The following is a 14,016-nucleotide window of genomic DNA, read 5'->3' as shown; positions in this document are numbered from 1 at the left end:
TCCTCATAAGAGAATGTTGGAGGTGTGGTTTGTTTGTTTGTTATATTGGGGCGTTTCTGACTAGGTGAAAATTTATTGCTTATCCCTTAAGAAAAGCAGTAGAGAATCTCCTTTAGCAGCAACTGAGGTTCTTATAAAGGTTATTCTTTTAAATGGTGAATTCCAGGATTTTCACCAACAGAAAAAGAATGATTTCCAAGCTAGAGTAGAACACAGTTTGGCTGTGAATATGGTGCATTCCCAAAAGATAGTTGTCTACTTTCTTGTAAGTAGTAGCCATAGTTATGAGGGTGTTCAGGAAATTATAAGCATCTGGATGTGTTCAGCAAAAAAAATTGCAGTGGTGTGGAAGAGGTCAATGTACTAAATGGCATCGCGCTACTTCCGTTGCAGTTGTATGTATCTAGTCAAGTGTTGGATTCCAACGTTAGTTCTGCTCATACTTTGCACTTAGCATAAAGGTTTTGAGTTGGGAATGGAGTCACTTGCTGAAGAATATTCAGCCTCTTGCTTGTCATATCTACAGTGGTCCTGTTAATTTTCTGATCAGTGGTGACCACCTCGACATGTACCTTCCCATTATAAAACATTTATAGGAGTTTGGTGATAATTGGGGGAACATTTTATTTTTAAAAAAGAGGTGGTTAAGCAGCTTATCTTAACATAAGTTGCAGTTAACTAAGAAATGTTTTGAGTTTCTGGTATAACTCAAGATTTTATCCATCAACCTTGAACATTGTATTATTTACACAAAACAATGTTGATATGAATGTATAAGACCATTTGATATTCTATGATAATTTAAGAGTTGTGTATTCTAATACTGAGCTCCACGATTTACCACTGTTTTGTAGATAATTGATAGAAGCAAGAGAGATCCTTCTGAAGAGATTGACATTCTACTGCGCTATGGGCAGCATCCCAATATCATTACCTTGAAAGATGTAAGAGCAGTTTTTCAACTTCACCCACATTGCAGCCTCAATCTTGTTGTTTGTATGTAATTTAAACAAAGGAAAAATTCATTTGTCTAAAATGGATGACCTTTTATCCCTAGTTCTAAACTGTCCTACAGGAGAAAACATCTTCCACATCCATTATGTTTCAGTGATGTACCCTCTCACTCCTATAGTTAAAACATTGTACATTATTTCACTTGTTCTCACTCTCAATAATTTCTCCTTTGGCTCCTCCCACTTCCTTCAAACAAAATGTGTAGCCATGAATACTTGCGTGGGTCCCAGCTATGCCTGCCTGTTTGTTGGCTACGTAGAACAGCCTATGTTCCAAGCGTACACTGGTGTCACTCCTAACTTTTCCTATGCTACACCGATGACTGCATTGGTACTGCTTTCTGCACTTATACAAAGCTTGTCGACTTCATCAACATTGCCTCAAACTTCCACCCTGCCCTCAAATTTACATGGTGCATTTCTGACACCTTCCTCCCCTTTCTTGATCTCTATCTCTGGAGGCAGCTTATCTACTGTGTATCATAAACTTATTGACTCTTCCAGCTACGTAGATTATACTACTTCCTACCCTCTTTCTTGTAAAAGTGCCATCCCCTTCTCTCAATTCCTCCAACTCTGCCACATCTGCTCTCAGTATGTGGCTTTTCATTCCAGAACAAAGCATATGTCCTCCTTCAAAGAAGGGGGCTTCTCTTCCTCCACCACCAGTGCTGCCCTTAGACATATCTCTTCCATTTTGTGCATCTCTGCCCTCACCCCATCCTCCTGGCACTCCACGAGGGATGGGGTTTTTCTTGTCCTCATCTACCACCCCACCAGCCTCCATGTCCAGCACATAATTCTCCGTAGCTTCCACCATTTCCATTGGGATCGTATTGTTCTTCACCCCCCCACCCCCCCGACTTTATGCTTTCCACAGGGATCACTCCCTATGTAACTCCCGTGTCCATTCATCCCTAACTACTGATCTCCCTCCTGGCTCTTATCATTGCAAGTGTAACAAGTGCTATACCTGCCCCTATGTACCATTCAAGGCCCCAAATAGTCCTTCCAGGTGAAGCAACACTTCGCTTGAGAGTCTGTTGAGATTATCTACTGGATCCGGTGCTCCCAGTGTTGCCTTCTGTACATCGGTGAGACCCGGCAAGAAGCAGGAGACTGTTTTGCCAAGCACCTATGCTCTGTCAGCCAGAAAAATTGGGATCTCCCAGTGACCACCCATTTTAATTTCACTTCCCATTCCGATGTGTCAGTCCATGGCCTCCTCTACAGTCACGATGAGGCCATACTCAGGTTGGAGGAACAACACCTTGTATTCTGTCTGGGTAGCCTACAACCTAAGGGCATGAACATTGATTTCTTGAACCTCCAATAATTCTCTCCCCATACCCCCCTTCACCATTCCTCGTTCCCATTTCCCTCTCTCACCTCATCTCCATATCACCTTCTTTTGGTGTTCCTCCCCCTTATCTTTCTTCTATGGCTGCCTTCTCTCTTCAGCCCTGTATCTCTTTCACCAATCAACTTCCCAGCTCTTTACTCCACCATCTCTCCCTCCCAGTTTCACCTATTACTTTGTGTCTCTCCTCCCCTTCCGCCCCCCCCACCATGTCCTTACTCTGACTCCTCATCTTTTTCTCTCCAGTCCTGATGAAGGATCTCAGCCCAAAACCTCGACTGTACTTTTCTCTATAAGAGCTGCCTGTCCTGCTGAGTTCCTCCGCCATTTTTTGTGTGTTGCTTGGATTTCCAGCATCTGCAGATTTTCTTTTGTTTGACATTATTTCACTATTCAGTGGGAAGCCAAGAGCATAATGCATGCGGAAGTAATACTGAATGATGTTATTCAATATTAATTATAACACTATATATTACTGTTATGTCTACAGGTTTATCATGATGGCAAATATGTGTATCTAGTCACAGAATTAATGAAAGGAGGAGAATTGCTGGATAAAATTCTCAGGCAAAAGTTTTTCTCAGAACGTGAAGCCAATGCTGTGTTGTATACCATAACAAAGACTCTGGACTATCTGCATGCTCAGGGGGTAAGTATTTCCAATACTGTTTCAATTACTACATGCATTGCAGCCATAGGGAAAATGATAATTATTTCAATCCTGCTAATGCTGTACTTCTAGTCTTGCCTAACACCTACCCTTGTTTCTCACTCAACTATGCCTACCCTTATCCACCTCTTTTTCCCTGGAGACCCAGTCACGGCCTGCATTTATACCATCTCCAGGTGGATTCCTGGTTGGAGAAAATATCTTGCATCAAGATGTTTGGATGGAACCTCAAACCAGAATTGGCACAGCAGTAGTAGTAGAAGGGAAGTCATCAGCACAGACAAGTCATAAGTCATAGTCTGTTTTCTCAAGTCTTGAGAATTAAACTTAAAATTTTCCTGTGAGTTTGCACAATTTTAATCAGTCTTGAAAAATAATAATCTTGTTGATAGGATCATTTATTTCAGTATTGATATCATAAATTAAATGCTTTGCTTGAATTCCTTTCTAGTGACTATACTCAAAATTTGATTTATCAATATTTAAAGATCCAGCAGGATGTAGATCAGTTTGAAAGAGTAGGCATATCTGGAATTTAATCCAGACAAGCAAGGGAAATGTACTTGGGAGGTCAAATTCTCATAGGACATAGTTATTGCATGGAGCTTAGAAGCATTGATGTAAAAAGAGTCCTTGGGTGCAAGTGCATAACTCCCTGAAAGTGGCAATACAGGTAGGTAGAGTAACGAAAAGGCATTTGGTATGTTTGCCTTCGCAAGTCCATAAAACATAGGAGCAGAATTAGGCTATCTGGCCCATCGAGTCTGCTCCACCTTTCAATCATGGCTGATCCTTTTTTCTCCTCCTCGACCCCTGTTCCCAGCCTTCTCCCCATAACTTTTGATGCCATGTCCAATCAAGAACATATCAATCTCTGCCTTAAATACACCCAATGACCTGGCCTCCACAGCTACATGTGGCAAATTCACCACCCTTTGGCTAAAGAAATGTCTCTGCATCTCTGTTTTGAAAGGGTGCCCCTCTATCCCGAGGCTATACCCTCTTCTCCTAGATTTGCTCACCATGGGAGACATCCTATCCATATCTACTCTGTCTAGGCCTTTTAGCATTCGAAAGATTTCAATGAGATTCTCTCTCATCCTTTTCTGAATTCCAGCAAGTGCAGACCCAGAGCCATCAAACATTCCTTGTATGATAACCCTTTCATTCCTGGAATCATCCTTGTGAACCTCCTCTGGGCCCTCTCCAATGCAGCACGTCTTTTGATGAGGGGCCCAAAACTGTTCACAATATTCAAGATGAGGCTTCACCAGTGCCTTGTATAGCCTCAGCATAATATACCTGCTCTTGTATTCTAGACCTCTTCAAATGAATTCTAACATGGCACTTGCCTTCCTCACCACCGACTCAACCTGCAAGTTAACCTTAAGGGTGTCCTGCAGAAGGACTCCCAAGTCCCTCTGCATCTCAGATTTTTGGATTTTCTCCTTGTTTAGAAAAGTCTGCACATTTATTTCTACTACTAAAGTGCATGACCATGCATTTTCTAACATTGTATTTCATTTGCCACTTTTTGCCATTCTCCTAATCTGTCTAATTCCTTCTGCAGTCTTTCAGTTTCTTCAACACTACTTGCCCCTCCATCAATCTTCGTATCATCTGCAAACTTGGCAACAAAGCCATCTATTCCATCATCTAAATCATTGATGTACAGTATATAAAAAAGTGGTCCCAACACCGACCCCTGCGGAACACCACTAGTCACTGGCGGCCAACCAGAAAAGGATCTATATTAGATACTATATTAGCCAGTGCTCTAACCATTTTATTAACTTTGTAGTAATACCATGGGCTCTTAACTTGTTAAGCAACCTCATGTATGGCACCTTGTCAAAAGCCCTCTGAAAGTCCAAATATACAACATCCACTGCATCCCCTTTATCTATTCTACTTGTAATCTCCTCAAATAATTCCAACAGGTTCGTCAAGCAGGATTTTCCCTGAAGGAAACCATGCTGACTTTGTTACTATCTTGTCCTATGTCCATCACCTCATCCTTAACAATTGACTCTAAAATCTTCCTAACCACTGAGGCCAGGCTAACTGGTCTATAATTTCCTTTCTGCTGCCTTCCTCCTTTCTTAAAGAGCGGAGTAACATTTGCAATTTTCCAGTCCTCTGGCACCATGCCAGAGTCCAATGATTTTTTTGAAAGATCATTCCTACTGCCACCACAATCTCCAAAACTACCTCTTTCAGAACCCTAGGGTGCAGTTGCTCTGCTCTGGGTGTCTTATGTGCCTTTAGGTCTTTCAGCTTTTTGAGCACCTTAACAGTAACTGCACCCACTTCTCTTCCTTCACACACTATGACATCAGGCATACTGCTAGTGTCTTCCACAGTGAAGACTGACGCAAAATACTCATTTAGTTCATATGCAATCTCCTTGTCTCCCATTATTATTTCTCCTGCCTCATTTTCTAATGACCCTATATCCACTCTCATTTCTCTTTTATTTTTAACATATTTGAAAAAGACTTTTACTATCTACTTTGATATTATTTGTTAGCTTGCTTTCATATTTCATCTTTTCCCTTCTAATGATTTTTTAGCTGCTCTCTGTAGGTTTTTAAAAACTTCCCAATCTTCTATCTTCCCACTAATTTTTGCTTTGTTGTATGCCCTTTCTTTTGCATTTACAATAGTTTTGACTTCCCTTGTATGCCACGGTTGTACTATTTTACCATTTGATTATTTCTTCATTTTTTGGAATACACATGTCTTGCACTTTCCTCATTTTTCCCAGAAATGCATGCCATTGCTGCTCTGCTGACATCCCTGCCAGCATCTCCTTCCAATTTACTTTGGCCAACTCCTCTCTCATTCCACTGTAATTTTACTTACTCCACTGAATTATCGCTACATTACACTTTACTTTCTCCCTATCAAATTTCAAGTTGAACACAATCATATTGTTATCACTGGTTCCTAAGGGTTCTTTTAGCTTAAGCTCCCTAATTGCCTCCGGTTCATTACATAGCACCCAATCCAATATAGCTGATCCCCCCAGTAGGCTCAACAACAAACTGCTCTAAAAAGCTATCTCAACAAAATCAAAAGACATTCAATAAAATCACTTTCTTGAGATCCATTACCTACCTGATTTTCCCAATCGACCTGCATGTTAAAATCTCCCATAACTACCTTTTTGACTCACCTTTTCTATTTACTGTTGTAATTTGTGGTTCACCTCCCAACCACTGTTGGGAAGCCTGTAAATAACTGGTAGTATTGTGGGCAGTTCTGTTCACCAAAATATAGGAAGGATGTGATTGTGGTGGAGAAAATGCTCAGGCTCCTCAGGAAGTTGCCTGGATAGGAGTGTTGAATATTGAGGAGATAGATGGCAGTTGCTTGGAGAGAGAGGTGTTGGGGGTGGTGGCCTTAGAGATGTATAAAGTTGGCATCAAAAATGAGGGCTTAGGTTTAAGGAGAGGTTCTGAGAGACTTTTTGCACTGAGGTTGATAACTGGAAAAGTAAGCTGTGGAATCAGATACAATGAAAATAAAGTAAAATTTATTATCGAAGTACATTTATGTCACCATATACAACCCTGAGATTCATTTTTTGTAGGTATACTGAACAAATCCATAGTAATAACCAAAATAAAATCAATGTAAGACCTCACCAACTTGGGAACTCAGTGTGCAAAAGGCAACGATCTGCAAATACAGAGAAAAAGAAATAATCATAAATAAACAATAAATATAAAGAACATGAGATGAAGAATTAGTGAATAGTGTGTAGGAGCATTTCAGTGATGGGGCAAGTGAAGATCAGTGAAGTTGTCCTCTTTGGTTCAAGAGGCAGCACGTAGAAGGATACAGACTTGATACAGGTAAATGTGATTAGTGTAGATGGTCAGGAAAATTGGCATGGATGTGATGCACTGAACAACTCATGACTATAGAAAATGACATTAAATGAGTACTTGGAAATCAGTATGGTTGTTGTGGGATGAAGGGCCTGTGTCTACACTGAGTCTGACTGTAAGTTATTGAAAATACTTGTAAATGCACTGTCGGCACTCCAGACAGAAGATCCTTGGAATGCATTTCCAAGAATAGGGCAAATAAATATCTGTGCTTTCTGTGAGTCTAGAACTCTTACAAATACTAATCAATAAAGCATGTATGATGAAGTTGGTTATTTGATCCTCTTGAATGAATTTTGCTGAAAAAAACTTTCACCAAATTTTAGCATTTTGTTATCCGATTTTACTCGTATTTGAAGTTGTCATCATTTTTCACCTTACTAGTTTAAATGCCATGTTTGTTAAATTTCAATTAACATTGTGAATTTAACTTTATCCTTTCTTTAATTCCCTTTACTCCGCTGTAAAACTGATGGATCTGATTTTAGCTTCTCCATCTCAAACTCCAGGTTGAAACCTTACTATGATCACTGCCTCCTAAGGATTCCTTTCCTCCAATCAAATCTGGCTCATTTCAGAGCTCCCAATCTAGAATTACCTTTTCCCTAGTGTGCTCAACCACATGCTGCTATAAAACTCTATTCTACTATTTTTCTCTCCTGAGATCCAGCACCAACATGATTTACCCAATCTGCCTGCATATTGAAATCCCCCACGACTAACATACTATTGCCCTTTTTAAATGCTTTTTCTATCCCATTGTAATTTGTACTCCACATCCTGGCTACTTTTTGGAAGCCTGTATGCAAATCCCATTAGGGTCATTTCACCCTTGCAAAGAGGAAATTCTCCACAAGGATTCTACATCTTCTGATCCTGTGTCATCTCTTTCTTTGGATTTGATTTCACTTTTTACCAACAGAGCCACCCATCCCCTCTGCCTATCTGCCTGTCTTTTTGATACAATATGTAGCCTTTTATGTTAAGCTTCCAACTATGGTCTTCTTTCAGCCATGACTCAATGATGCCCATAATGTCCTTACTGCAGATCTCTGAACTGTGCAACATCATCTGCCTTATTCTGTATGCTACATGCATTCAAATATAGCGCCTTCAGTCCTGTATCCATCACCCTTTTCAATTTTGCCCCATGTTGCACTTCAACTCATCCTACTGACTGCAATTTTGCCCTATCACTGTGGTACGCAGCCAGTAAGGATATTAGTGCCCCTCGAGTTTAAGTGTACAGGTCATATCTGCACCAGTTCCTCAGCCATGCATTCATCTGCCAAGTCATCATTTTCTTGCCCTCACTGGCGAATGACACAGGCAGCAATCCAAAGATTATAGAGTCATAAAACACTACAGCGCAGAAACCACCTGGTCAGTGCTGAACTGTTAATCTGCCTAGTCCCATCAACCAGCACCTGGACCATTGCCCTCCATACCCTTCCCATGCATATACCTATCCAGATCTATTTTATGTTTGTTATTTTGAAATCAAATCTGAATCTACCACTTACATAAGAAATAGGAAGAAGAGTAGGCCATTTGGCACATCAAACCTGCTCTGCCATTCAATAAGATCATGGCTGATCTGGCCATGGGCTCATCTCCACCTTCCTACCTCTTTCTCATAACCTTTACTTTCCTTACTATGCAAAAAACTATCCAACCTTGTCTTAAATATATTTACTGAAGTAGCCTCCACTGCTTCATTGGGCAGAGAATTCCACAGATTCACCACTGTCTGGGAAAAGTGGTTTTTCCTCATCTCAGTCCTAAATGTACTCCCCTGAATTTTGAGGCTATGTCTCCTGGTTCTAGTCTCATCTATCCGTGGAAACAGCTTTCCTAACTCTATCTTATCTATCCCTTTCATAATTTTATATTTCTGTAAGATCTCCTCTCATTCTTCTGAATTCCAGCAAGTACAGTACCAGGCAACTCAATCTCTCCTCGTAGTCCAAACCCCTCATCTCTTGAATCAACCTGGCAAACCACCTCTGCACCACTTCCAAAGCCAGTATTAAGTTAAAGTAGTTAAAGTCTGTCCCGAGCCTTATAGGCTTATCAGGGCGGTGCTTATGCCGGTTTCTGTGACGTGAAGCGACTGAGAGTACGAGGACCCCCCCCCCCCCCCCCCCCAGGATAGGATACCAGTCTATTACGAGGTTAACCCCAGTGATGTGTGGTTAAGTGCTTTGTTCAAGGACGCAACGCGCTGCCTCAGCTGGGGCCCGAACTCATAACCTTCAGATCGTTAGTCCAACACCTTAACCACTTGGCCAAAGTCAGTATATCCTTCCTCAAGTAACGAGACCAGACATACACACAGTACTCTGGATGTGGCCTCACTAGTAGCCTGTACGGTTGCAGCATAACCTCCCTGCTTTTAAATTCAATCCCTCTAGCAATCCCATTTGCAGCCTTGATAGCCTGCTGCACTTGCAAACCAACCTTTTGTGATTCATGCACAAGCGCTCCCAAGCCTCTGCACAGCAGCTTGCTGCATTTTTTTTTACAATTTAAATAATAATTTTTTCCATTTTTCCCTTCCAAAGTGGATGACCTCGCATTTACCAACATTGTATTCCATCTATCAGACTCTTGCCCACTTACTTGACCTGTTTATATTTCTCTGCAGATTCTCCATATCTTCTGCAGAATTTGCTTTTCCACTCAATTTAATACCATCAGCTAACTTGGATACATTACACTCTGTTCCCTCTTCCAGATTGTATATCATGAACAGTTGTGGGCCCAGCACCCGACCCTTGTGGCACACTGCTCACCCCTTATTGCCAACCAGAGTAACACCCATGTATCCCAACTCTCTGCTTTCATTTAGTTAACCAATCCTCTATCCATGCTAATACATTGCCCCCAACACTGGCAACTTGTTCCACACTGTCACTACCCTCTGAGTGAAGAAGTTCCCTCTTGTGTTCCCCTTAAAGGTTTTACCTTTTCCTTTAACCTAGGACTTCTAGTCTCACCCAACCTCTTTGGAAAAAGCCTGTTGGCAGTTGCCCTATCTATACTCATAAATTTGTATTCCTCTATCAAATTCCCCTCAATCTCCTACATTCTGGGGAATAAAGTCCTAACCTGTTGAACCTTTCCCTGTAACTAAGGTCTTCAAGAGCTGGCAACATCCTTGTAAATTTTCTCTTTCAATCTTACTGATATCTTTTGTGTAGGTAGGTGATCAGAACTGCATGTAATACTCCATATTAGGCCTTACTACCATCTTGTACAACTTCAACATAACATGCCAACTCCAGTACTCAATTCTTTGATTTATGAAGGCCAGTTTGCCAAAGCTCTCTTTATGACCCTATGTACTTGTGATGTCACTTTTAAGGAATTATGAATCTCTGTTCCCAGATTCCTCTGTTGTACTGCACACTCCTCAGTGCCTTACTGCTCACTGTAAGTCCTACCCTGGTTTGTCCTCCCAAAGTGTAACACCTCACACTTGTCTGCATTAAATTCCATCTTCAATTTTGTAGCCCATTTTTCCTGCTGGCCCTGATCCCACTACAATCTTTAATAGCCTTCCTCACAGTCTCAGTGTAATCCATAAATTTGTTGATCCTGTTTAGCTTATTATCATCCAGATCGTTGATATAGATGACAAACAACAATGGACTGAGCACCGATCCTTGCAGCACTCCACTAGTCACAGGCATCCAGTCACAGAGGGAACCATCTACCCCTCTCTGGCTTCTCCGGCAAAGCCAATGTCTAATCCAATTCATTACCTCATCCTGAATGCCCTTTATTTAGGTCCTGCTTTTCAGCTTTCTACCTAACTCCCTAAACTTTCTCTTCACAACCTCATGTCTTTTCCTACCTATATCATTGGTACAAATATGTACCATGACTTCCAGTTGTTCACCTCACTCTTTAGAATGCTGTGGACCTGATTTGAGACATCTCTCTCACCTGCAAGGCAACATATCAACCGGGGGTCTCATTCACGTCCACAGAATCGCCTGCGTACTCTAAATTTGGAATCCCCTATCACTACTGCACTCTTCTTCGCTCTTCCGTTCTGAGCCTCAGTGCCAGAGATACAGCTGCTGTGGCTTCCCCCACAACAGTATCTATCGTGGTATACTTATTACTGGAGGGAATTCAGCACTGGCTGCCTCTTCCTTTTTCTACTGCACCTTAGGGGTAACTACTTCCCTGTAGCTCCAATCGATCACCTCATTCTCCCATGTGAGTCATCCAGCTGTAGCTCCAGTTCCTTAACATGGTCTCTAAGGAGCTGCAGCCTTCCAAAAACTCAAATGTTCTTGCATCAACACCTTAAAAATCGTTATGGAAATCTCCACTAGGAGAATTCTGTTGCATAGAGAACTTGACGTAAGGAGCAATTTGAGGCCACATTTTCTACTGGAAAAGTAATTTGCAAATCTTCATGTAAACTAGGAACCATGAGCTAGCATCACACCGCCAGTTTTAATTTGACTGGCTAAACAATTTTTGATTAACAATGTTCGATAAACTTTAGTATTAGCATAATGTCACTAGTGACATCATAGAGGTAATTCAGATTAAGCAAAAGAAAAACTCGTGCAACTCTGAATAAAAGGGTCTTGCTTGACTGAAATGATCCAAAATCCTGTATTAAGAAAGGGGTTAAAAAAATTTTTTAAATATATTATAGTGTAGTTTCATATGATAACTATTTTTAAGATCATTTTCCATCAAATTTGTTTAAAATGTGTATCTTTGTGCTAGGCATGACCAAAGCCAAGAACAGTTATCCAAATACTCTTTGTCCCTCCACCTTAGGTTGTCTCTTAACTTTCCAATTCAAACTCGGAATCAATTTCTCAAAACTGAGATAAGTACTATTGTTTCATTGTCCACAAAGTCTTACATCCAAGCACATAACCTGCTCTGTCAGAACTTGATTGTTACTTTTTACTTGAAACACCAGTTTGCCTTGCAAACGTTTTACAATCAAATTTGATGGAATTTTAATCAATGTGTTAAACATTGGGCATTTTTTATTTACAAAATTAGCTTTGGAACCAGTGCTCCTCCCTCCCCACAGGAGATTCCCCTGTAACCACTTCCTTTCTTCATGAATCCCCCTCCAATTTGAGACCATTCTGACTAGTATTGCCCACCAACCAGTAACAGCTGTAAACCCATAAAAACAGAAAATGTACATGTGAATTAAAATGAAATGAGATCAAGCACGTGAATAGGCAATATGTACTTCATGTTTTTCCCCCCCATAAAATATCCTGCTTGGTAGAAATTGTTTTTTCCATAGTTTGTATCTTTGATATTTGTGTGCCAGCTGACATTTGCTGAATAATATTTGTGTGCTTATATTTGCTAAAGGACAATTTTGTTATTCTGAATCACTATCTATCCTGTTATAAATTTGATTGTTACTGTCCAAACTAATTCTATTTAACTGGAATTGTAAGAAAATTTTTCATTTTTAGGGTTGACTTAAAACTCTTTTCAGCAGACATCTGCTTCCTAAGTATTATAACTTTATTATTTGCAAATTAATACCAAAACAAAAAGATGAACTAATAATCATGGAAAGTATTTTCGATATTTTTTCCCCTTATTGACTTTCTCTCTTTTAATCATATTCTCAGCTCAGAATAGTAGCACCTCAATTCGTTGAACTTAGAAAGTGTGCAAAAATCCTGGCAACTGTCGGGGAACTGCTGACGTCTGAACTCCACATGCAATATAGGAGTGCTAAGTACTCTTGAACTTCAAGGGTATACTGTACATTCATTAACCAACAGGGCATCATAGCTGTGTCATGATTTTTTTTCTGAGATAATCCAGTGATTCGACATCTAAGCAGGATTGTAAATTGTATTTATCAATTTCAGCAAGCCATTTGTACATTTGCTTGTACACATGGGCAGTTTTAATATAGGTATTATAGATATACCAGCATAAATTATTTAAGAGTGGATTAATAAAGCAGCGATGCTCTATGGTGTATTAATCTGTTTTAATCCGTACAGGTGGTACACAGAGACTTGAAACCGAGTAACATCTTGTATGTGGATGAGTCTGGCAATCCAGAATCGATTCGTATATGTGACTTTGGGTTTGCCAAGCAGTTACGTGCTGACAATGGCCTTCTCATGACTCCATGTTATACAGCTAATTTTGTTGCTCCTGAAGTAAGGCTTTATTTATTGTCTTTTATTGAAGTATTGTACAAACGTTAAGTACCCCTTGAAACAATAAACTGATTAGTGCTCTTCAGGGCTTTCCAGGATAGTGCAGCATCTCTGAAAACCATACTCTACAGGGATGGCAGTATGCATGTTAATTTCTCCACTTACCTATTGTGCTGACTACCAGTTTCAGCTGTGCTTGTGAAGGTTCCCTGTGAAGCTACTTTTCATACAGGATGATCCTGCCTGGTAGAGATGATACAATATACATAGGTATTATAAATAGGCCAAGGTGATTAAAATATACTAAGGAACCTTTCAAACCAAATATTTTTTCCCTAAATGCAATATTTTCTTTTTTGCAGAGAAGTTTTATTCTCATCAAGGAGAGGGAAATAAATAGGGATAAGACCACTCTGTGAGCGACAGGATGAAACAATTACAAGCATCTCATCACAGCTAGCTGCTCTGTAAATCATTATCAATTCTTTCCCATCTATCTCCCTTAACCCCTTCCTCAGAATAACAACCCAACTGCATCATCAGCACTAGTGCTTCTTGGACTAACCACGTGTGATTGCCCCACATTAGGTAGTTTGTGATCCTATCAATTTAAGAGCTACTTACATCCCAAGAATTACGGAGTACAGCATTCTGTGTCACATCTCAATTTCAAGAAATTATAGTGACATGTTCAGAAATCCCCTTATTGTCCTTTTTTGCACTGCAGATTAATAGATGACATCTCAGTTCAGCTCTTGCCAAAATCATAAATGTAACACTACCTCACTAATCCTCTTTTGAACTATGTATTTATTTTATGTAATTTCATACAGTATGTAATTTGATACTGAAAAAACCTGAGTTTTTGAAAATAACACTTTGTATTAGTTGC

General features: G+C 40.2%; 1 protein-coding gene across 3 annotated transcripts in view; it reads left to right on the top strand.

Annotated features, from left to right (window-relative positions):
- Positions 1-14,016, top strand: part of LOC140727909 (ribosomal protein S6 kinase alpha-3) — a 109,890-nt gene that overhangs the window by 81,627 nt on the left and 14,247 nt on the right. For all 3 annotated transcript variants that reach the window (XM_073045868.1, XM_073045867.1, XM_073045866.1), the window contains 3 exons: positions 855-944; positions 2,864-3,022; positions 12,963-13,124. In XM_073045868.1, coding sequence (XP_072901969.1) covers positions 855-944; positions 2,864-3,022; positions 12,963-13,124 — 411 coding nt within the window. The remainder of the gene's footprint in view (positions 1-854; positions 945-2,863; positions 3,023-12,962; positions 13,125-14,016) is intronic.

The sequence above is a fragment of the Hemitrygon akajei genome, chromosome 5 (genome assembly GCF_048418815.1).
Source record: "Hemitrygon akajei chromosome 5, sHemAka1.3, whole genome shotgun sequence".
Classification (NCBI taxonomy): domain Eukaryota; kingdom Metazoa; phylum Chordata; class Chondrichthyes; order Myliobatiformes; family Dasyatidae; genus Hemitrygon; species Hemitrygon akajei.
The sequence above is the reverse complement of the archived record's forward strand: the minus strand, read 5'-3'. Positions and strand labels throughout refer to the sequence as shown.